This window comes from Aythya ferina (genome assembly GCF_964211825.1).
Source record: "Aythya ferina genome assembly, chromosome: 7".
Lineage (NCBI taxonomy): Eukaryota > Metazoa > Chordata > Aves > Anseriformes > Anatidae > Aythya > Aythya ferina.
In genome coordinates, this window is record NC_140302.1 from 4,262,670 (window position 1) to 4,285,645 (window position 22,976).

At 37.5% G+C, this 22,976-nt stretch overlaps 1 protein-coding gene across 8 annotated transcripts in view; it reads right to left on the reverse strand.

The window, feature by feature from the left end:
• Positions 1 to 22,976, reverse strand: part of CTNNA3 (catenin alpha 3) — a 468,549-nt gene that overhangs the window by 356,794 nt on the left and 88,779 nt on the right. For all 8 annotated transcript variants that reach the window (XM_084526473.1, XM_084526472.1, XM_084526474.1 and 5 more), the window contains 2 exons: positions 12,693 to 12,956; positions 5,863 to 6,066 (listed from right to left, as the gene is read on the reverse strand). In XM_084526473.1, coding sequence (XP_084382599.1) covers positions 5,863 to 6,066; positions 12,693 to 12,956 — 468 coding nt within the window. The remainder of the gene's footprint in view (positions 1 to 5,862; positions 6,067 to 12,692; positions 12,957 to 22,976) is intronic.

The window sequence follows — 22,976 nt, forward strand, 5'->3', positions numbered from 1 at the left end:
TACCACATTCCAAGTGCATTTTCAGCGTACCATCAAAAATATTCATATTAGAGTGCTTACTACACCCCTACTCCAAAACATAAATGCAAATCATCTGTTTTTTTACATTATTTATTTTTTCAATAGTAATGGCTCTGCCAAGCAAAATGATCTAGATTAAGGCTATAAACCCATCTGACAGAAAGAGGTTAGGTGAACCCATATGCGAATGGAGAATGCAAGCTTTACTAGAAAGAGCTGTAGCAGATTCAGAAGTGTCTGGAGCTTTTTCATGAGTTTGCTTATTTGATTCATGTGTGTGAATTTTCTGCCATAAGAGATATCATTTTGTGTCCTAATTTAGTATTTGTGGAGCAGCAATCTTTTCACACGCATATTACTAATTATATCTAATCAATTTTTCTGCAGCTATTAGGTACAGATAAATAAGGGGAAATATTCCCAACAGATGCAATTATCTAACAAAGAGCAGGGGGCAATACTCTAAATAAAAAACACGAAACATTTCCTTTTTAAACTGAACAAAATATTTTCTTCAACTTAAAATAATTCTTTTAGGGGACTTTTTGCAATTTCCAGAACTACCAAAAATGTTCCCTATGAGCACTGAAATGAAAAATCCACTGCTCAGGGCAAGAGTAATTCGCTTAAATGCAAGACACACTGCACCACTGTGGCTACAAACCAAAATGCCTTGTCTTTTCTTTAGCCAGGAAAAGTGGTAAAAATATTCATCAAAACATAAAGCACAGGTAACATGAAGTTTTGAGGTATCTATAAATTCTTCCACTCCAAAAGAGTAAGCATGACCATGAAATACTAAACAAAATATTCTTAATCACTGGCAGTCTCCACAGAGACACCTTAAGCTGCTGGTGATGAGCACTCAATACAAGAGTAAAGCAAGGCCTTTGTACTCCACAGCACTCAAATTCACGTGTCAAGATAAACAGTAAGGCCCAGAACCAAGCCATCAGTACACACCTGTTTTTCCATACATTTTCTGTTTTTAAGTTTCCAGTGTTCAGGTTCCAGGTAAAAGACAGCAATTGCAATTTGACTGCACGACTTCCAACAACTACCCAGTGTGTCAGCTTTCATCCTTCCCACAGCTCTTTGCTGCATATTATTTTTTTTAATTTTTGTTTTTGGAAAGCTCAGCATGGGCCAGCTCACTCCCTGCCTCAGGTGTCCCTGTACTATCAGGGTTCCCAGGTTGTCTGGTCCCATCCTCACAATGTTGCAGTTCATATGCTCAGATCCAAGCATGCCTCAAATCCAAATGTCTCTCATACCGAGAAGTTCTGGACACAAACCTGTGGTGAAGCACGAGGCTTCAGACAACTTTCAGGGAACCCCCAGAAATAAAGCTCTACAGCTGCATTTCCAAGGAAAATGCCTCAATAAGTTTCTCCTGTTTTCTTAAGTGTCTCAACAGGAGGCTGAAACCACCCCTGGGGTGAGCAGGGATGACGTGGCTCTCTGCTCTATGCCACACTCAGCACGTATGGTGCAACAGCAGGACAGTGAGCAGCAGCCCCTGCTGGTGGCACAAGAAGCACAGGGACCTCCAAAACTACTGACTAAATTACTGAGTTGCTGCTGGTTTGCACAATCACATGTTCCTGTGAGTTTTGTGTGAAATACTCTGTGAAATATTTGTTACAAAATCAATTATTTTGTGGTACTGACACATTTTTCAAGCCTGGATCAAGTTGGTATATTTGAAAAAAAAAAAAAAAATATATATATATATATATATATCTCGTTTTCAGAAATATTTTGATATAAATCTTTCAGATTCCCTCTTGAAACTTTTTAAGATACAAACCTTGAAAACTCACAAAAAGTTTTAAAATGGCAACAACTATGCAAAAAATGTTACTGACTAGGTAATTTCAACGTAAAAACCTAGCTAAGAAACAGATGACTTTGAAACACACAACAAATAAGAAAGAAATCACAACCTACCAGGAAAGGTGTACAGCATACTAGCCAAGCTTGAATAAGAAATACAGCTATACACCCAACCAACACCGTGAAAACACTGAGAAACTAATAAAGCTCTAATTTCTTAAAACAACATTCCAAAAGAGCAAACTACGTCAAGAACGCAGCTATCACACCATCAGAGTACCCAGCCTGCCTTCACCAAGCATTTTTCAGTCTTGTCTGAATAACCTAACTTTATTCAAACCCACAGGTTATGGTGCAGAACAATTATTCAGACATAGTATCCCTACTAATGAAGGCAGAAAAGGCCGTGCTCGTCATCCTAATTGCTGCTCACTACAGCCCACTTTAACCCACACTCAATCACAATTCTTATCCCTCCTGATCACCCAGATGAGTGCATATCCCTATTGTGACTGGGACTGAAAGCAGACAGAACTCAAGAAATATGAAGTCAGTATTGCTGAACTCGAATATATTCCATAACTTTCAATTTTGAAGGATGAACAGAGACATGACAATAGCCTGTCATTAGGAGAATGCAAGTGCTTATTACTAGAACAAAATGATTGCTCCTATGAATGCATTATTATCCATATACCGCAGTATCATTCTAACATTGATAAGCTCTCCAAATTCACAGTAGTAATTTCTGCTATTTGGTGTCCTGAAATACAAATACATACCTTAATGATATGTGTCTCTGAGCAGAATTCAGAGAGAATAACAAAGGTACATAAATAATTCAGAAATATCCCCAAAAAGTTTGCTGCCTTTTAGAATAATTAAATATAAATATAATTGCAATTTACTATATGACTGAATTATTTTGTCAGTAGAAAAGCTTAAGCTTCTTGAAGACAGACTGGGTCTTTATTAGCATGAAGAACATTTTGCTTAAATATCTGTCACATCACCTCACTGTGAGGCAGTCTCTGCAAAAAGTAGCCATTTATGTAAAAGGCAGCATCTGCTGAAAAGATGTTTCTCCCAGCTTGCACTAAAAGCCTCTACATTTTATCACTGACACCAGGAGGCCCTTGATTTCACTTGATGTCCTTACGGCTTATTAGAAACTTAGAATAACTGAGAAATAAACAAATTTAGCAACAAAAAACACTATATTTCCTCTTGTGTTTCAAATAGTTAGGAGTATATCCTAAGTTCCTTTACACTTTTTCAGGCACTGAGGGTTAGTTTCAAAAAACAGACTTTGATGCACAGCTTACACAGAATTTAGGCACTGAAGCCCTCGGAAATGATCGTGTTAAAGCTAAGCAAATACCAGCCAGGACACATTCACCACCAGAACAAGACCCAGGGGGCTTAGAAATGCACTGCATATTACCAGTGCCAATGCATCTCTTACAGCTTCCTGGAAAACCAGGTGCTAGGGAACAGTTTGCAAAAGTGGCACTTCCTGGGGGGGGCGGGAGGGGTCTCTGAAACAATACAGCTCTCATTAGCAACACCGAGACAGAACGAAGCCTTGGCAGAAGTAATCAAACTAATAGAAACCACAGATACTTACCCATAAAAAACTCTTCAAAGCAGCTATATACAACTCATGAGAGTGATTGACAAAAACTGAAATGACAGAAGGTAGACTCTATTTTGTGAACTATATACCCATCAGGACAAAGACAGGAGCAACAGTATAACCTCTGTGGATACTCATCAAGGAAAACTTAAATTATACTGTGCTAACAAACGGCTTGCATACCTGTTACAGCTCATTCAATTCAAACCTTCAGCTTACTGAAATTATTAATAGAAGAGCCCAGGAGGCAGTGATACATCAGCACCTTCTCCTGGATCTGTTCTCTGTTCTTCTGTGAGTTAGAGTTGTGAAATTGACACCTGATAATCTCCTCAAAGAAAAACTTAGTCAATACAGTCTCAGTAATAGCTATAAACTACTGTTGGTGATAGTTTTTTCCACTAAGATAGTTTTTTCCACTAAGATAAATATTAAATGTATAAGCAGATCAAGAGCACTAAAAGAAACTGAAAACTTTAAATTCACTTCTGCCATTTAACCTTAGTTTAACACCTATAAAAACACATACATATAAATCTTCTGTGTTTCTTCCTTTTCACTTCCCTCCTTGTCCTTGCAAGCCTATGCAGACATTGTGTTCTGCAGCACATTATATTATACTTTCCCTTTTTGCCATATTTAAACAGCTGCTGCCTTTCCCAAGTTTACATTTTGAACTGAGCAATGTATTCTTCACTTACCTTAGGTAACCCTAGAAATGTGATTATTTCTGAAATACAAAAGCTAATCACAATTTTCTTCCAAGAGTGGAGAATTTAAGACTTACACGTGACCACGTGAATTACACTCATGTAGTTTGACTCCTGCAAAACACAGAATTCTACTAAAGAGTTCTTGCCAGAAACCCACGGTGATCTTCTGGACTGCTATGGGTTGGTATAAAGTGTATTTCCATCCTCCCACACTTCCTAGCTACTTCAGGTCAATGCCTTCCCTTATTAAACTTTCAGCCATTTATCAGTAAACTTAATTTGTTTTAGAACTGATACCACAACAGACATCTTCTGCAAGAAGGTATGAGAGACCAACCTACAGAGCTAACCAAAACTAAAGAAATTTCACGTAAGTAGCCCAACTGCAAAAAACTTCCAGAGAGGTTCAGGAATTACATTGTATTCAACAGAAGCTGCAGGTAAATTCTAAATAAAAATTAATACGAGCATTTTTATCTGGTGTAGGGACTGAAAGAGGACCTGGAATTCATAGGTAATTAAATAAATGGAGTTCTCCACCCACTCCCCAACCCAATAGTACGAATCCAAAAGAAGATCAACAAGTACAGTACCTGAAAAATGAAAAAACATCTGATATGCATAAATTATCTTAGTCCCTACACTTCATTATCCTAATGACAATAGGATAAGAAAGAAAACAGTCTCAATAGAGCAGCTTTGGCCTGGGTTAACTAGTATAACTTACAGAAGAGAAAGGAGTTTTGGCTTCAAAAAAAAAGAAACAAATAGCAGTATCATACAATTATCTTCTCAGTGTGGTGGATGAATCATCTTGAAGCATTCTTTAGATAAGAACAGTATGCCTATAGAAAATGTTTCCTGAGGAAAGGCATGATATTAACACTGTGTACCCACATTAATAGTATCTGAGTCTCCACTGTTCTATCATGTAACTGCCAGATGTAAGAAGAACTAAATCCATTCTTTAAACAAATAACTATGTTTTTAAAGCACAATCAAACTATATTCATTTTCATAAATTCACAGATGAATTGGCCTACAAGTATGCCAGACAACCACATTTCTGGGTTTACTGAACAGTCCTAGCTTTCTGAAATAGGAATTAAATCATTTCTACACTTGTAACTCAGTGCCCTTACAAAAATCAAATGCAGTGGCATGAACACCATGAAATTATACTGTCGCTACTCATGTATTAGCAAATTATCTAAGTTGTTGCATTCTACAGGAACAGAGATTTATCTCTGGTCCTCAGATTTTAAGACTGAACTGGAAAGTGAAATTACAAAGAAACTCTTGCTAGCATACAAAGGATCATGGCTGTTCTGTCCTTGTAACATTTCACAATAAGCATCAAGTAATATAAATATGTGTAAGTCATACCTGTAATACAGCATTTTCTATACAACATATTACAGAACAAATCTTTTTCTGGAGGTCCGTATTTAGCTTTTGCTTAAGTTTATGTAGACAGATTTCCTTTTGATCTTGTAAAGACCATGTTGAGAAATACAGATTAAACTGTGAGCAATCACAAGAGACAATCATGGCCAAGTTACTTCTATTGCATGTCTTATTTACGTTAAAAAGGAAAGTAATATATTCCATATATTATCTACATTTTTAAAAAAGGGAAAAAGCCTGGTTACCTACATTGTTTATGTATTCAGACAGCAGGTCTTGGAGAGCTTGACGGATAGCATTGCACTCAGCAATGATGCGTTCTCGATGGAAATCACGCGTGCAGGAAGAATCAGCTAGTAAAGCTGCTCCACTGATAATAGCTTCCAAACGTTTCTCTAGTGATGGCCGTATTTTCTCTTCACTCACTACAAGAGGATCCTGGATAATTAAATGCTGAAAAACATTAGGAGTACTGGTAAGAAAAGTCAGACTACTAAAGTTGCTGCTTTATTTTTCACTTGCATGAACTGCAGTGACATTACGCTTCCTAGACTTCCAAATAGCCCTTTACCCTTGATGTATCCAAAATACTTTTGACCATGAAAGACTCCATTTTCCATACCGTGGCTCCACGTACAGGTCACTTGCAGACAAAACCCAGTTCTCTCTGCCACCCAGATCTCACATCTGTGTTATCAAACCTTACTGGCCTGTATTCAGTCCTCAGCTGGCATCAGAGCTTTCTAGCCAAACTGTTTCACACCTAAGTGAAACACAGTAGAACGAGTTTCCAGACTACACTGACATCTTCTGACCACAACTACCTTACCTCTGAGTTGTCTCTGTTTCCTACTTCTATTGCATGAGGGGGCCTGTCATGAATTTACTTTAGAATTTTTTTTATAAAGAAATACATCTTATACCATGCTTATAATGTCTGTGTACAACTGTCACAGACAATATATGTGATATTCACTACTCATTAATACTACATATCTTACCAAAGTATCTCAGAATTGAGGCCTATAGCTTTGTTTGAAAGTCTACAGGGAGGGTTGACACCTCCAACATTTACATTTTGAGAAATCAGGAGGACATCCAGATTTAGCATAAAAACAACTCTACTAGCTTACAGCTGAGAGATGTTACATGACCAGTTGGATTCTGAGGGTTTTTATTCTAATACAGTTAAACACTGTGGCAGAAATTCATTGCTGCTACATTTAACAGGCTGAACACCAGCAAAGCACAAAATAGCAGCTTTTGTTCAACAACTGTTTTCAAAGGAGTGTCCTTTTGCTTTTCACCAGCTGGAATAAACAAAAGCAGCAAACTGTTTTGGCATGATAAAACTAGTTATGCTTTTGTGGCAAGCATAGCAAAAAGAAAAGGAGAGGTGATATTTTCATACAATGCAAAAGCAATTGTATTCGAGCTTCAACATTTAAAGAAATACAAACTATTCATTTTTAATCAAACTGAACATTTGAAAGATCAGCATTACTCTCCAGATCACCAAAGCCCAAATTCCATATAAGTCCCCTTACCTGATATATCCATATGCGATTCTAAGCTTACAGAAAAATTATTAAACAAGAAAACTATGCCGTATGCCCTCAAGTGGAATTTAGGTCAGGTAAATCAGAAGTTATCAGTGATTATCCAATATGTGCTGAACTACTTTTAATCCAGAGAATTTTAGTTATTTTTCCAATTTAGATTTAATATCTCATTTTCATCTACTGCCCAACTTAGGGAATTGTAGAAGTAGAGAAAGTGTTCTGTTAAAACATTTTAACATAAAAGCTTAAACTTTTAAAAATGGAAATAAGGTCACCTTCCAATTTTGTTATTATTTTTAGCAATCTCTTACATATTATCTATGATTTAGGGAAAGAAAGTCTTATTGTTACAGCTCTAATTCTTCTATCTTTCCCAAAAATATACAATTGCTTTGAGACATCTGGGATATTCTCCAGCAAGGCTAGAGAAAAATCAGACTTCAGAATCTGAGTATTTCCCAAGGAAGCATTTTAATACTGCCATCAGCGAGCACAGGTTCTTTCTGCATTACTCTAGTTCAAATAGAAGCTCATTATTTCCCAGCATGCAGGAAGGAGCAGTGCAGGTTTCTCATGTTCTACCTCCGCTACTATTCCATTGCCCTGAAGTCCTCAGTATCATTTAAAAGCACTCTTATTATTTAAGTACTCTCAGTACTTCAGCCTCACACTTGCTCCCAATCAATATATATATAATAGAGGACACTAAATCTAAAGTAACCCTTGTAAGCCCTTCTGGGGCTGTAAGTTCTAGGCTCTTGTTCTGCTTCATACCAGAAACTGTGATTACATGAACTACAGTCCTCAAATTTCCACAGTGTCCAGAAGGAAAAGGTAGTTGTGAGTTTCTGTCTCTCTTCACAGTAACTGTGTTGAATTTTGGGAATTTTGTATCACTGCAGATCATCACAAAAGAAGAAAAAAAAAAAGCAGCCCAGTGCTATTGCTATTGCAATTTTCTGTTGTCTATTTGTTTCAACAAGTGACAGGATGTATCATTAAAATGGTTTATATGTTTATGTCAGGTGCTCATGTGCATCCAGCAGATGCAATCTTAGATTAAGTTAAAGCAGTAACTATGCATTTTTAAGTTCCTGTTTTTTCTCAAACCAATTTTCACCTATCTGGATACACATAACAATCTGGAAAGGAGCTGAGGCATAAACGGATGAAAAGAGCTTAAATGTTTTAAAGATACAAAAAAAAAAAAAAAAAAAAAAAAAAAAAAAAAAACTATTTGTGCAGCTATTTCTGCATCCATAAAAGCAACAAAGTAACCTTATTTGTTTCCTAAGTGAAAGATGTTAAATAAATAAACACTGATCATGGAAGCAATAACCTCACGTGCAACTTCTGGAATCAGAGCCAAAATGGGATGGGACCATAGCTTTAATCGCTACTTGTCTACTGACAAACCTAGACCAAAGTTTCTCCAATGCTGAAACTTTCTGAAGCATGGCAGGCCCTGCCATTACAGGTAAAATGCAAAGAAAAGAAAGATGGTGTGGAGAGAAGGAAGACAGCTTGCTGTCCTGCTCTGAAGCATCTCCATATACCCTAACCTTTTGAAGGCAATGGAGAGAGCCAGACTGGTTCACCCAGGCACCAGCAAAGGAAATCATTTTGCTTTTTGCAGGCAAATTCCTAATTTGACAATGCCTGGAGCCAGACCTGATAGGAGAAATAATCCAGCTCAGTATTATCATCAGAAACCTCCCTACTGCAAATAAAATGTTAAGACTCCTTTGTCCTTTTCTATAACAAGTATTTCCACAGAAGGCAGGGAATGTACCTGAAGACACTCTTCTGGAATTGTGAAGGCAGTAAAATCCCACTTCATCACAAGTACAACTTAGAGACACATTAAGAATATTAATATGGGGCAGATTTTCTCATGTATTCTGTTTGCTGAGCTTGCTTACAACAGTGATATCGTGGCTGAAAGCAAAGCAAAACTGCACCCTATTTACATGTAAGCAAGCAAATCTACTTCATGTCTCAAACAAAACATGCATGGTAGAAAATGAGGACAATGCAGTACAGGAAACTGGAAGTAGTAAGAAGTGCTGGTAAGGACTCTGAAATGGAGGGGTTTCTGTGATTCTGGAACATTGAATTCTTTCAGCTGCCACCTCTGCCAGAAGGAATGTGTGATTTTAAAAGCAGAATCCAAGCAGTTCTTAGCAGCAGGAACTCTGTTTCCCTGCGTAACAGATTTTTAATCCCCTGAGTTACCTAGGTCTTCATTGCTTTGGCTATATCCAAAAACATAGCAGAATTATAAATGAAAAGGGTTGCACTTTAACAACTAGCACGGTAATACAGGTTTAGAAAACTGTATGAAACTAGTCATCAGTGTTTAAATACTTAAAATATTTACTTTTTTATTATTAACTTATAGCAAATTGATAACTTCAAACTATTTTTATACAGGAAAGACTCATCCACAGGGATGTAGGAATGATAAGGGAAGACATCCTACAGATAGCCAGCTTCCAGAGGCCAGGAAATTCATTTCTGAGTGTTAGAGATTTGAAACTGTCTCTCACATTCACATTACCATCCTGCATGCCAAACTGCTCAGTGGTACCTCACCTCTGCTGGAGTTCTGCCCCTTTGTCACTACTCGTTGGATCAGCAGCTTCACTGTTGGGCTCCTGTATCTCAAGTAAGCACCCGGAACACTAGACTACAGTGTCCCTCATAATGTAAAATGCATCTGCCAAGTAGAATGTTTAGTTGTTACTTCAGAAACAAACAGCTTCGTGATGGAAAACTAAGTCATGCCTGAAGGCTACAGCCAATTAGCCATTTCAGTTAGCAAAACAACTGCCTTTAAAATCTCAGATAAAATTGGAGGAGAAACATCTTCTCCTAGGAGACAGTTTGCAGAAAGTGCATGAAAAGATGTACAAGAAGCACTGGCATGTATGAGCAAAAAAAACAAACAAAAAAAACCTACAGTTCAGCTCAAAAAAAAAAAAAAAAAAAAAAACAGGCAAAAGTAACAGGAAAAAATGGTTTAAGAATCTGCCTGCAGATTTGATTCTTCAAGCAATTTCATCAAATATTTCAAATATTTCTGATAAGCATATCTAAGCAGAAAAGATCATTTGATTTCCAAACAATCGGAGGACCCTAGATATGCAACAAATAGTTTAGCTTTTTTGCTTTCACAGGGTTAAGCAGTGTTTAGCTACCTGAGCTTTTAAACAGAAGCATTCAAACAGAATTATTACATCCCTATCTCCTTCCTCTCATTGGTTTTCTGATTCATGAAAGAGGGATCCTGGATATCCAGAAACCTGGTTCCATTTCCTGACATTTTGGACCAATTTACAGTACTCTGATATCTCATATATAATTGCTGTGCTAGATAGCCATAATCACTAAGGGACAACATATCAGATGAATATGATACATGTAAGTCAGGCATACATAGCCTGGATTGTTTTGTTAGAAATCTCTTTACATCAGAAGATGCAATACCAGTGAAAAGAATTAGATAACCTGCACCCATGTTCTTTTAACATGGATCTCACGCAATTTAATTTGTGACACTGCCATTTTGTGTTTACTTGTGAATAACGTGGTATTTATATGGAACCTGGAAGATGAATTCTTGAGAATCGACTGATTTAAGAAGTTAACTACTCTAAGGTTTACTGGTGATTTCCTCATCTTACAATCAGTAATTACTTTCACACTGCCAGCAGTGGCAAAGGAAGAATGACACTGCAAACCATCTAGATACTAGATTGTTGGGTAAGCTCCGTGATACATTTCTCCACTATAAACATTTAATGAGATTTGTTCCCAACAGACTGTTTACTACATCAATTTATTTCATGGCACTGTATTTGCAGCAACAAGATAGAGCAAAGGTTATTTCAGGTCTTTAGCCAATAGAACTTTCTATAAAGAAAGAAAAGCACAACCACCTAATTCATAAGATCATTTTTTAAAAGTTTAATGCTCTATAAATTGTGCTTATCTAACAAATACAGCTTCAATTCCCATTTGTGGTATCTAGGTAAAAATAAATTTAAAAGGCCATAAAGAAATGGCTTTTTACAAGTGAGGCTCCTATGTTGCTACATTTCCAAATAAAACCAAATTCCATCCAAAAGAAAATTTTCCATTTAGTGATTAGCAAAATTTTTATATTTTAAAACTAATAAATATAATAACAACAACAAAAATTAAAATGGTACTGCTAACATACAGTCAAGATGAATTCATCTGCTGTGAGAAGATACAAGCACTTAGCTATTTTTTTTGTTTTTGTTACATAAAACAGATAAACAATAACTCTAATTCAAATTACATTTTCATTCAGGGTGTCATTGTAAAAAATCACTTGTGACACTTAAACGTTGCTTTTTCTTTCACTAAATAAGAAAATAGATTATGAACTCTAACTTTAAAACCCAGCGTAAGCAAAAAGGATGGCTAACATCTAACATGCAATCATAGCCTGTTCCTCTGAGGACACAAAAAAAAACAACTGTCAGATTCAACTTAGAGTATGACTGAGAGGTCCGTTTTGATCAATGCACTGCCACTGCAAGATTTGTGTTAAATACATTGACTTCAATCTATTCCTCTCACCTCTCATTGGAAGTTTTAAACAAAATCTATCATCATCAGACATAGCATCAATTTTCTTGAAAATGTATCAACAATATTGGAGTCGCAAGGCTGGAATCTGATAAATCTGAGTTTTTACAACCGAAAAGGCCCATATTTGCACATGTGTTTAGAAACTTTTATTCCTTTTGTTGATCTGGATCTACATCAATTATACCAGATGAGGAGCATGGTCTGTAGACCTCATCTACAGGAGGTCTACCAATTTTGGCAAAGTAATGGAAAATTACACTGCTAAAAGTCAGAGCAGCCATACGAAACAAGGAATGCTCCATACAGAAGCCTATGAGTAGGTCAGGAGCAGAGGAAGAGCTGACATTCTCCAAATATTTGCTTCAATATGGAAGTAGAATCATCGATTTGTGAAAGCGTATTGCTTATATCACTTAATCATAAAAACATAGTTAAGTTTCTAAATCTTTCAATTATATAAATTACATAATAATCCCAATGACAAGTTTCAGAGTAAGTAACTTCAATGTGCATTGTACTAGTTGAAATGCAGTCAATGCAGCCGTGATTACCATTGATGACTGTCATTTGTAAGCTGAACTCCTGGGTTCTGCCCTCTTATTCAGGGAAGTTTCTGCCCTCCACCATTACTCATGTGCATGGAAGTAATTCTTAACTGCTGTTTGAAGGAAGCAAAATGGTGAACATGCATGAAGAATTAATTGCAAGCTCTTCTGAAGTGATTCTTCCCAATAAAATAATAATACTATTCACACTAAGACTATGCAGAGCATTGGTTTCTAATACCTTTTAGTCTGCCATTTCTAACAGCAGTAGTTGTTAGTGAATACAAACAGTAAAGCAAACCATTTTTCCAAAAATGTTGCAGTGTGCTAAATTTATGGGTTCACCTACCTCAAGCTCATCAAGCGCACTTCCCAGAGTGGCTTTGTGAGATGAAGGTTGTCCCGTTTTATTTCCAACTCCTTGGGAAGCATTAGAAATTACATTGAGAGCATTCTGTATTTCACTGCAAATTGAATCCTTGCTGGCTGTAAGGGATGCAACATCTGAATGTTCCAAACAAGCTGAACATATTGAATGTAGCAGAGAAGAATTTTCTTTCAGGGATGCACGTGCGGCAGCAATTTCATCTCGCTGATTGCTAGATTTCAAATCCTGTCAGCAAAAGAACATGCTGTTTATTTCCAAAAGCATTTCAAAACTTCAAAATTGACAAGTAATGTATAAACAATGTTTTTATCTATCTGTAATCTGTTTAAGGACACACCGAATTAAATTTATCAAAGATTGGGAAAATGGACCGTCTACAACAGTACTTACAATCGAATCATCTCTATCTCACGAGGGATGAACAAAACTTATGTAAAACAACACCAAATTTTTATTTATTGTATTTTATAACCAGTACCATGAAAGGTCGACATTTTGCTGCTTCTTAGGCATAATCTTCCCTTGAGAAAACAGGTTTGGTATTTAGCTGCTCCCAGACATGTCTGTCTTAATAAGCGATAAAGTAGAAAGGTGTAGATAGGGTTAAGAATAGAGTTTTTGACTGTTGCATCTAAATATATTTCTTGTATTTGCTTCCCCACCCTGCCAGCATATGTCTCAAGCACTCTATAAAAAGGAACAGCAGACAGAGATGCAAATTCTAAACCCCAGGGAAATGGGAAGCATAGACAGTAGGGAAATCAAAAGTGTCTGTGAAAAGTCACCTCTGTAAAGTGCCACTGCCTATTTCTCCTCGCTCACTGCTATGTGCACACTGTGAGCATTCAGGGATCCTGCCACTTCCATCTTACTCCTTCCTCTTCCACCCAGATCTTGAAACCCTGCAGCCTTCTGCCATCCAAGACAATAAAGAACAAAGTGAACCTTGAAATTGGAAGTGAGATTCAACTGTTTCTAGGAATCAAGCTGAAGAGCTGTTATTTGGACAGCTGAAAGTTACAGACTTCGGGGCAAACAGACAGTCAACATTAGGATTGTAAGCAGCCGCCTGTCTCTGCCTGCTTTACTCTAGACAATTTCCTCATTTTCTTTCTGCATCTTGTCCCTTTGAAGTATACTAGTAGATATTTGCAAAATGGCTTGGGTGAAGGAGAGAATTAAATTCAAGGGAAAAAATAAAAAAGGGAAAATAGCACATCAGAACAAGAAAAGCCTGTGGCATCAGCTTCAAATGATGAGAAGAGGCGCAATGAGGAATGAACAACAAAATGTGCATGAACCTGCTCGCAGTCTGCTCTGAAGCAAACTGAAGTCTTCCTAATTGTTTTCCTTTGCATTGCATGAAGCTCTACATGCATTATTTACAGAAGGATCATAATACCCACGTCTTGCCACGTAAAGTTTCTACGTTTATGGATGAAGAGCATCTGATATTAAAGGAACCAGTCCCATTATTTTTTTAATTCTCTTTCACTGTAAGAAATGCACTGGACACAGGATGGGATCTTACTCCCTCAAGCTTAGTTGGAAATCTCAGGGATACAGCAAAGAAAATAAAAACAGTGGAGCCCTAAAGAGAAGCAGACAATTGTTCCACCAGCTGATCACCTGAATTAGAAAATTGAGCTATTGTCTTGGGAGGATTAATATTTAATATGTTTAAAAAAAAAAAATCAATAAACCAATACAAAAAAAAAAAAAAACTGTGTAGTAATGACTTTTTTTGCTCAGGATTCTCAAATCCAAATATTCAACAGCACCTCCAGCCCTGCTAAAGCATCTGCAACTTCTGCAGTGCGCTCTCAGCAAAAAGCAGTAGTTATCATGCAACACAGACTCTTACTCTAATTGGCAAATCTACCTTTCCTGCAATTAAATGACAAGAAGACAGAATGCTCCCTTTTCTGCTGTACTGCAAGGAAGCTACAGACCCAGAGATACAGAGGTAAGTCAATACAACACTTCAATCTAGCTGGCTTCTGTTCTTAAGCAATTCTTACTATGCTGCAGCATCATACACAAATGATCAAACTTGAAAATCCTTCCACCAAAGGACTTTCTCCATCCAAAAAATTATTGTGTAACCAGGAATGAGTGGTTCCTATGGAATCCAAAACTGCCAAGCCCGTAGCACAAAGCCAGTAACAGCAGGACACCAACACAACATCCATTTTCAATAATAAACAAAGCGCCACGAGTCTTCATGACAAACCCAAAGAGCAGAAAAAAAAAAGTAGCTATGACACAGAATAAGTTGTCATGCTCCTCTCTGGCAGCCAAATCTTCACACAAGTTTTGCAGATATTCTTAGGGGCGTTATGAGTCTTGTTATCACATTCAATTCTATACAAACAGTACAAAATGCTGTAAACACCATGATATGCATTCTCAGTAGATTAAAATTATTTTACTCTGTTGCAGTTTCTGTCTCTTAGACTCACAGACAGGGAAGAATGCAGGAAACACGGAGAAGAGGGGTTTCAGGGAACTCTAGCTGGGAGAGGGTCAGCACTTACAGAAGTGTTTCTGGAAGCTCTGGGAACAGGAAGGGTGTCAGGCAATGGAAGATGCATTTTGGGCAAACTGTTCATAGGATTTCTCTCTCCGTTTCTCCCCCTTTGCCTTCCTGGGACTTCATCAAGGAGAGGGGACTGTATCCTGGCAGACCATGCCTCCATGCAGCCATATAACTCCTACCCCAGCTCCAAAGGAAACTGGGCACCCCCCCCAGCACCCTATACAGATACCTCTGAGTACTTCCCCTTGCCGCTAGGATCCCTTGGAAGGGGAAGAAAAGAAATTCATGATTTTACTGTGAGATCTATGAAAAATGTAGCAAATAAATCCTAGCTCCTTACACCTGCCTCAATTAATGGATTTTAGCCTCTGACACTTTGACTTCTCCCTCTACTTCTCCTTTGCCAGACTCCATGCTCAAGATTGTTACACTGGTGGCAGGGATGCGGTCAACTGCTAGAGATTACATAAAGAAAAAATTTTACAAAATGCAATTAACTTGGTTTTAACTCAGGAGATGGAATATCTCTGATCACTGTGACACGGGAAATAAATTAAGGGAAGTAAAAGACAAGCAAATCAAGAAAAATAGTTACATCCAAAAATAAAAAATAAAAAAAGCCAATACTGACTCCTGTTTTAAAAACACTTCCTCGTCTTTCCATTTTGTGTGAAGAAATAGGGAAAAAAGTAAGACATTTAAGATACAGATATAAATTAAGAGGGTGATATTAAGACAATATAAAGAGACTACAGCATATGTTTTCTGACCATCAGAATGCGCATGTAGTGATAAAAAGCACCCAGGCAAGTAGTAAAAGCCTCACCGAACAGCTTAGCATACATTACTACCTACTTGTAACACAGCTCACTCAAGGAACAGTGCAGAAATGCAAAGAACTCAGACAATTCAAATATGTACATTTTACTGCTTACAAAATTACTGAACAACAATATGTGCATTAGACTGTAATTGTCTGTGTGCCCTTCAAAGATAGGTTTAGGGTCAACTAGACACCAAACTCATTACCAACCCCAAACTCTCACAGGAACTCACAAAGAAGTAGTTCAAGAATTGCACTGTAAAGATGCAAGTGGCAGTGAGGTACAATTATGGGTTTTACAGGCTCATGCAAAAAATAAGAGTTGACATGTAAGAAAGCTTTCCTCTCGGATTTAAGCGCTGCCCACAAAATGAGTGCCACAGAGTCAAGAATTTGATAGAGTTCTGTCATGAGAACGTCGTCTTGCTGTGCAGTCAGGTGAGGCTGTGTGGGCCTTGCCTAAAACACACCAGCATCTCCACAGCAAGAGGGGGAAGGTCCTGCATTTGCTGAGAATAAAGGCCAGGTTCTTTCCCAATTAGGTTAATAAAAAATATAGAGAGAACAGAGCACAGGACAAAGCAATTGCAAAGATGAATCTAGACTATAACCATAGACACGTACATGCATATATGTACATAGACATACATAAAGGGTCCCAATGATGGGCTTCCCTCTGTGAAGAGAGCATTGTAGAAGATGTGGAAGAACCACCACTGAGTCTAGAAAGCCAGTGCAATATTAGCTTTCATGCTAACATGGGGTAATGCAGGCTGGAAGGGACCTCAGGAGGGCTCTGGTCTTACCTCAGTCTTCTCAATGAGCTTCTTGTAGGTACCAGGGGCTGCTGTCAGGTTCCCCCCAGATTTTCTCCAGACTGAACAAGCCTGGACCGCTCATCCTGTCCTCACAAGACAAGTCGTCCCATTCCCAGCCATTACAACTCATCAAAAACCCAAGCTGACACACCTAAGTTTCTTTCAGAGTCTCTAAGCCTGCATTTATACCCGTTTGTAAAGCACATGGTCAGTTTTAGATTTGGTAACCAAACACTCGGTAAAAACTTGCTGTACCTTCACATGATCCAACTTCCAAGAAAGCTGCAGATCAACAAGGCCTTCTCCATGAGCACACCAATCATACAAACAGGGTTATGCCACTGCCAAATTACATACTAAGATGCATTAAAAAAAAGCTCTTATTTTTTTTTCCCCTTCAGCTTTTCTCTAAAACATTCAGTGTGTTATTGTTTTTAAAACTCTGTGTTTTATTTCACACAGCATTGTATGAAGTTGCAGCATCACGATATTGGTAAACTTGCCTATGAAGAGCTTCACTTCTGATGTGTAACACATCCACAGCAAGTCAAACACCCTGGAGGAGGCATGCCCATAAATTCAGAACAGCAATGAATCACAGGAAGATGTTTAAACACAGCTCTGTGTGTTCTCATTGCCTGAATCACTCTTGTTATTTAAGCTGACTGAAAGTCATGGTTTTAAGGACTAAACCATAAGTAGCACACTTTGCCTCCACAAAGATTCTGTGCTGCCGTTATAAAACCATGATTTACTGGACTCAGGTTCCACCTGAAGTGAAGTCTTGCAATTTTCTCTGTACCTACAGCTATTTGTTGTTAATAATACTCAAGTTAATACATAATACCACGGAAAAGCACAGCTATCATGCACAAAGAATAAAAAGCAGATCACATCTGGTTAATATCCCAGGTTGTTGTTGCTTTTGTTTGTTTGTTGTTGTTTGTTTTCTTCTGGAATTTGCTGTCCAGTTAGGGTAATGTTGTTCCTTTTGATGACATCCTTGCATCAGGTTGCAACTGCTGCACAACACTCATGTGTTTCATCAAGTTCTTGCCTCCTTACAGATGACAGAGCAACACCTTGCTGTCACTTCTCTATCCATTATTTCAGAATTTGGTCCCCACGCTTCTAATACCCTGCTCTGGTAACTATCCATCTCCCAGATGAAGTGGCTGAGTTTGAAAGGTAGCAAAGCAATTTTTCCCTCTAAGAATTAATGGAACAGAATTTTTAAATCCAGCAATCCTTTTTCTGCACACATATACCACTTAATGTATTAGCTCATAAAGGTTTTCTCCTAGTACAGTTATGGGCACATTTGTCATAAATGAGCATGTCTACAACTAGAGCAGGAAACATTTGTCAGGGAGAGGGGCCCAGGTTTAACACCAGATCTCAAGTTAGGAACCTCCAGAAGGTCTTATCCCATCTTCAGGAGGAGGAGATGGGTAAAGAAGGCATGAAGGAGAGGGAGGGAGGAAATACAGAGGAAATATAGATGACTTAAAGAGGAGTCATTTCTTTGACCTTCAGAAGGCCCATCCATTCCACCAAATCCACAACAAACTCAGCTTATCACTTCTCTGAGGTTAGTGTCCACCTCATGAGAATCCACATACTGCCTTAAAACTGAGAGGGGAAGGAAACTAAGATTTAAAGATCACTTACATGCACATCAGTGAAACTAAACACCATGTCTAAGCATATTCCATCTATCACATGATGGACCTGTCTCCAACAAATCAGCTCAAGTTCCCCAGGTGTAAGTTTCTCCTGGTCCTGAACAGAGCATACTGAAGTTTTCCTAGATTTGATGTCTCAGCATGAGACATATTTATGATGTGAAACCCTCAGAGATAAGCAAATACACAACTCATACCAGGCAGCCTGTTTCAACTCCAATTTTCTCACAGATTACATAATCAACAAATATTTAGGGTGCTTGCCACCTGTCAAACTCCAGTTAAAGTTTAACTTTTATTTTCTTTTCATTTCTTATAAATACTTGCTAACAATTTAAAATAAGCTATTTCCTTTTTTATGATCAAAAAGCCCAGAACTAAGGCAAGCTGAATCAAGTAAGTCAATGATGTATCCTCACACACTATTTTAGGATGCACACAATTCAAACACTGCAGAGAATGTTAAGTTCCTGTAATGCAAACATACGTCCAACTCACATGCATAAAGAGTGGCACTTCAGCAATTGGAACTGAAGTGCTAATCCATCAAAACAAGCTTATTAGCATTACCAATTTCAGAAATGTTTTAACAGTACATTTAGTTTCGGCTGTTCAGTTTAAACTGCAAAATTATCTGGTTTCAAGTATTTATCATGTACAGCATTGCTTCCCTTTTTTCTTGCATATCAGTTTAATTTTTTTTTAATGTTGTTTTCTGCACACCTTGCAAACACTTACAGGACAGCAACTCAGAGCAAAAAAGAAAAAGCTTATGCCCTTGAGCTCTGTACCGAATGTTAATGTGTTTGTGTATGATAGATTTAATACATAAATGAGAACAAATGACTTCCAGCAGCTGCACTCTGCACCTATAAATCGCTGTGACTATTGCAAAAATCCATACAGAGGAAGAACAGCTGTATAATTTACAGCATCAGTATTTGTCAAGAAAAGCAGCAAATATAAAACTTGATTTCTTTGTTTTAGCATTCCTATAAAAATTAGAAGTTATCCTTTACAGATTCCTTTTAGATTAGAACTTCTATTCATCTCCCCTGATGGCACTTCAGTGCAGAAGGTTATTTAATTCTTAATAACACCGAAGGAAATTCAAAAGGCACAAAACCCAGCACAGTTTTACAAAATAAATGCTAGAAACGTCTGAAAGAGCTAACAATGAGCATATTATGGTTTGCATTGAATATGCTTTGGTAGTATCAGAAAAGTACAGTACTCTGATTCAATGATTTACACTGTACAACAGGTGATTTATATCACACAAATCCACAAAGAGCAAATATTGAAACACAGGTTTGAACAGCTGGATTTGTTCTCAAGATGTTTCCCTACAAACAGGGCTGACAGCCACATCACACACTCCTGTTCTTCCTTATGCTTGAGAGAATTTTGCATTCAGAGTACTGTGGCCAGTTCCCAAGTACAACCCAATACTCTACAAAAATACACACTGTACCACAATAGCTATGAATACTGTGTATACTCTGCAACCAATGTCTAAACATTTCAGAATTTGATGAATTTTTATTGGAGAAATACAAAGCTTTGCCCCCCAAAGTCACATGTCTGTTCAGCCATTTACCGATTGCTTATTTGTGAACATCAAGCAATGGATCTTAAAGCATGAAAAATATCTGAATTTTTCACTACCAACAAAGTGCAACTTTTGGGCTCGTGGTTTTGATTCAGAAAACGGGGAAGACTTTCAAAATATTGTTATTTTTCAGAGAAAAGACACTTTTAACAGTTATATTTATAAAAGAACGTTCTGTAAAAACATCTTTACTAACAAAATTAATTTCAAAATCTATGAAACCATAATAATTATTTTGTTGAAGGCGTTACAAATAGTTACTTCTAGAATGAGTTTGGCATTGAACTGCATTGTCACTGGGTCTGTTACCTTAAGCCACTACTGCCTCTTAACAAAAGCTTAAACCCCCATTTTACTTCATATGCTAGCTTCCAACTTTCACAGTTGGAATGAATCACAAGGAGATTCTGTCTTCCTGGGCTCAAAGCAAGTCACAATGAACCCTCTGGTGCATTTCTTATATGATAAAGCCAGTAAATGCGGTTTCCTTGAACTCTAGATATATAAGAAATAAGACGTTTAAGTCCCTTAAAAAACAACCGAGTTGAGCAGATTTTTATTGCAAAAAAAAATAATAAAAATCACAGAAGTTCAAATAAATAATTTCAATATTTTAATTGAATGTCTTATCAGAAGTTCAGTCACATGAAGGGCCTTCAAAACGGTCAGAATTCAGCTTCATCCTTATCTCAGAGACAAAATACTACAAAACAAAGCAGCAAGCTTGTTTGTATCCTCTCGTATGGCACTAGCTGTTATGATTCAGCAGGTTCAACACAGATCTTCACTTTAAAACAAGGGGTACACCACAGGCAACATCCTCTGAGAGAACTGTGTTCAGTAGGAAAAACATCCAAAATATAATGCAAGTCTCATCGATACAAGAAAAACCTGAGGATGAGGACCCTACAGACACTGCAGAACACTGAAATTTTTATCTTACTGACTGTCCTTTCATATATATCAGAGTTCTGCTGTTCTTCCTAAAGCATAAAATCAAAGTCAGCATCAGAAACAAACCTCCATTGCCTTGTTATCATCATCTCGCTATCTCATGAGAGAATAATGGTCTTTCCCTGGCAGAAGGGAAATGGTGAAGAACTCCCAACTTCACACAGCAGCAGGAGTTTTGCCAAAATGTTCTTTACCTGTTCAAACACCAACTTCCTTGTTTTCCCTAAATAGCTAAAAATGACTTGGTTTGGTTTTCCTTTTTATTTTTTTATTTTTTATAATGGTATCAATAGTGTGGAAGAACACCAAAAAAAAATGTAGCATTCAAAGGCTCATCTAATTAAATGGCATAAGAAGTTTTTGATTTCAAGGGTTTTGTTTAAGTAGTTACTCTCCTAAGTATCCTTTTCTTTCTTTGGAGCAAATTATTATCTTAATTGCCAACCCCTTAGCGTAATAGGCCTTAACAGAATACAGTCATTTCTCTAACTCCAGTGGTTTTGCACCAATGAGAATAAGGTCAATTTTTCCATTGAGGAAAGGCCAGTGACAAAGTAAATGTTCTCATCACTAACTTGTCATTAGAAACTACAAGGGCGTAAGGAATTCAGATGATTTAGGGAGTCTAAGACAGCCTTCTTGGTTGAGAAACATTTCTGATACTCAGACATAAGTGCTTCTAAATAAGCAATTCTTTCCCCTTTTGAACCAAAAGCAACCTCATTAGTATTAGTTACACCCTGAAACCTTATAAACAGGAAGATAAACAAATACAATCTTCTTTAAGTGATCATGATAAAAATCCATGGAAAAAGATTTTTTTATTTAAGGGAAAGTGATTAAAAACAAAATCAATCTTTCCCTGCTTGGCAAGAACAACGGAGCAAAATAAAACATATGACATGATTCTGTGCTGGTAGTTTAGAAGATTTTAGAAAGGCGAGTATATTTTGGCCCAGAGAGACCATGACATTTTCATCCTTAGAGATATTCCAAGGTCAACCAGACAGCACCTGAGCAACCTGACCGAACTTGGAAGCTTGCCCTGCTTTGAGCAGGGTACAGGACTTGATCTCTAGAGGTCCCTTTTTCCTAATGAATGATATTAACTTACATTATTTGATGACTGAAAATGAGTATTCTGCAGCTTTATGGAACATCTGAATTCTTCCTATTCAGAGCATTATGTAGTAAGAAAATCCTGAGTACTTCCTATCACCGTAGTGGTATGGAAATTATGCAAGTCCATCACCATAACAGGGTACAACTCCAGCTTCTGCAACATTAATAACCAAAAAGCAGCTTCTGCAGTTACAGCAATAGCTCAAATTGGATGCCTCCGAGGAGGGCACCTGAAGAAAAAAATCCCTAGGCAATTATGCCCTTGCCCTCTACATTCCCAACCTCTCACCCAAGGGTCTGTACCACTACTGGTATTAGGGTTGGAGGTCTTTTTGCTCTGACTTGGTTCCTTCCATTGTCTGTAGAAGAGATGCTTTCTCCTACTACATCTTTGATGTAGAAATCTCCTACTAATCAGGACATATGTCATGATAAAATGCTATCTGCATAATATTCCACAAATCTGACAGACTGGGAGGAGAAAATATTTCTGTAGATTTCTTCTTCCAACCCACCCCTCTTGTGTGTAACTTTAAATGTTAAGTTTGGAGAAAACTTAATGAAGAAAAATTAAAGCACAAATTGCAGGTGAGACGTAAAATGTGAAAGTAAATCTGCATACTTTGCACTGGCGTGTGTGACATTTTCATTCTAAAAAACCTGTTCTCAGAAGCTCATAATTTTGACAAATG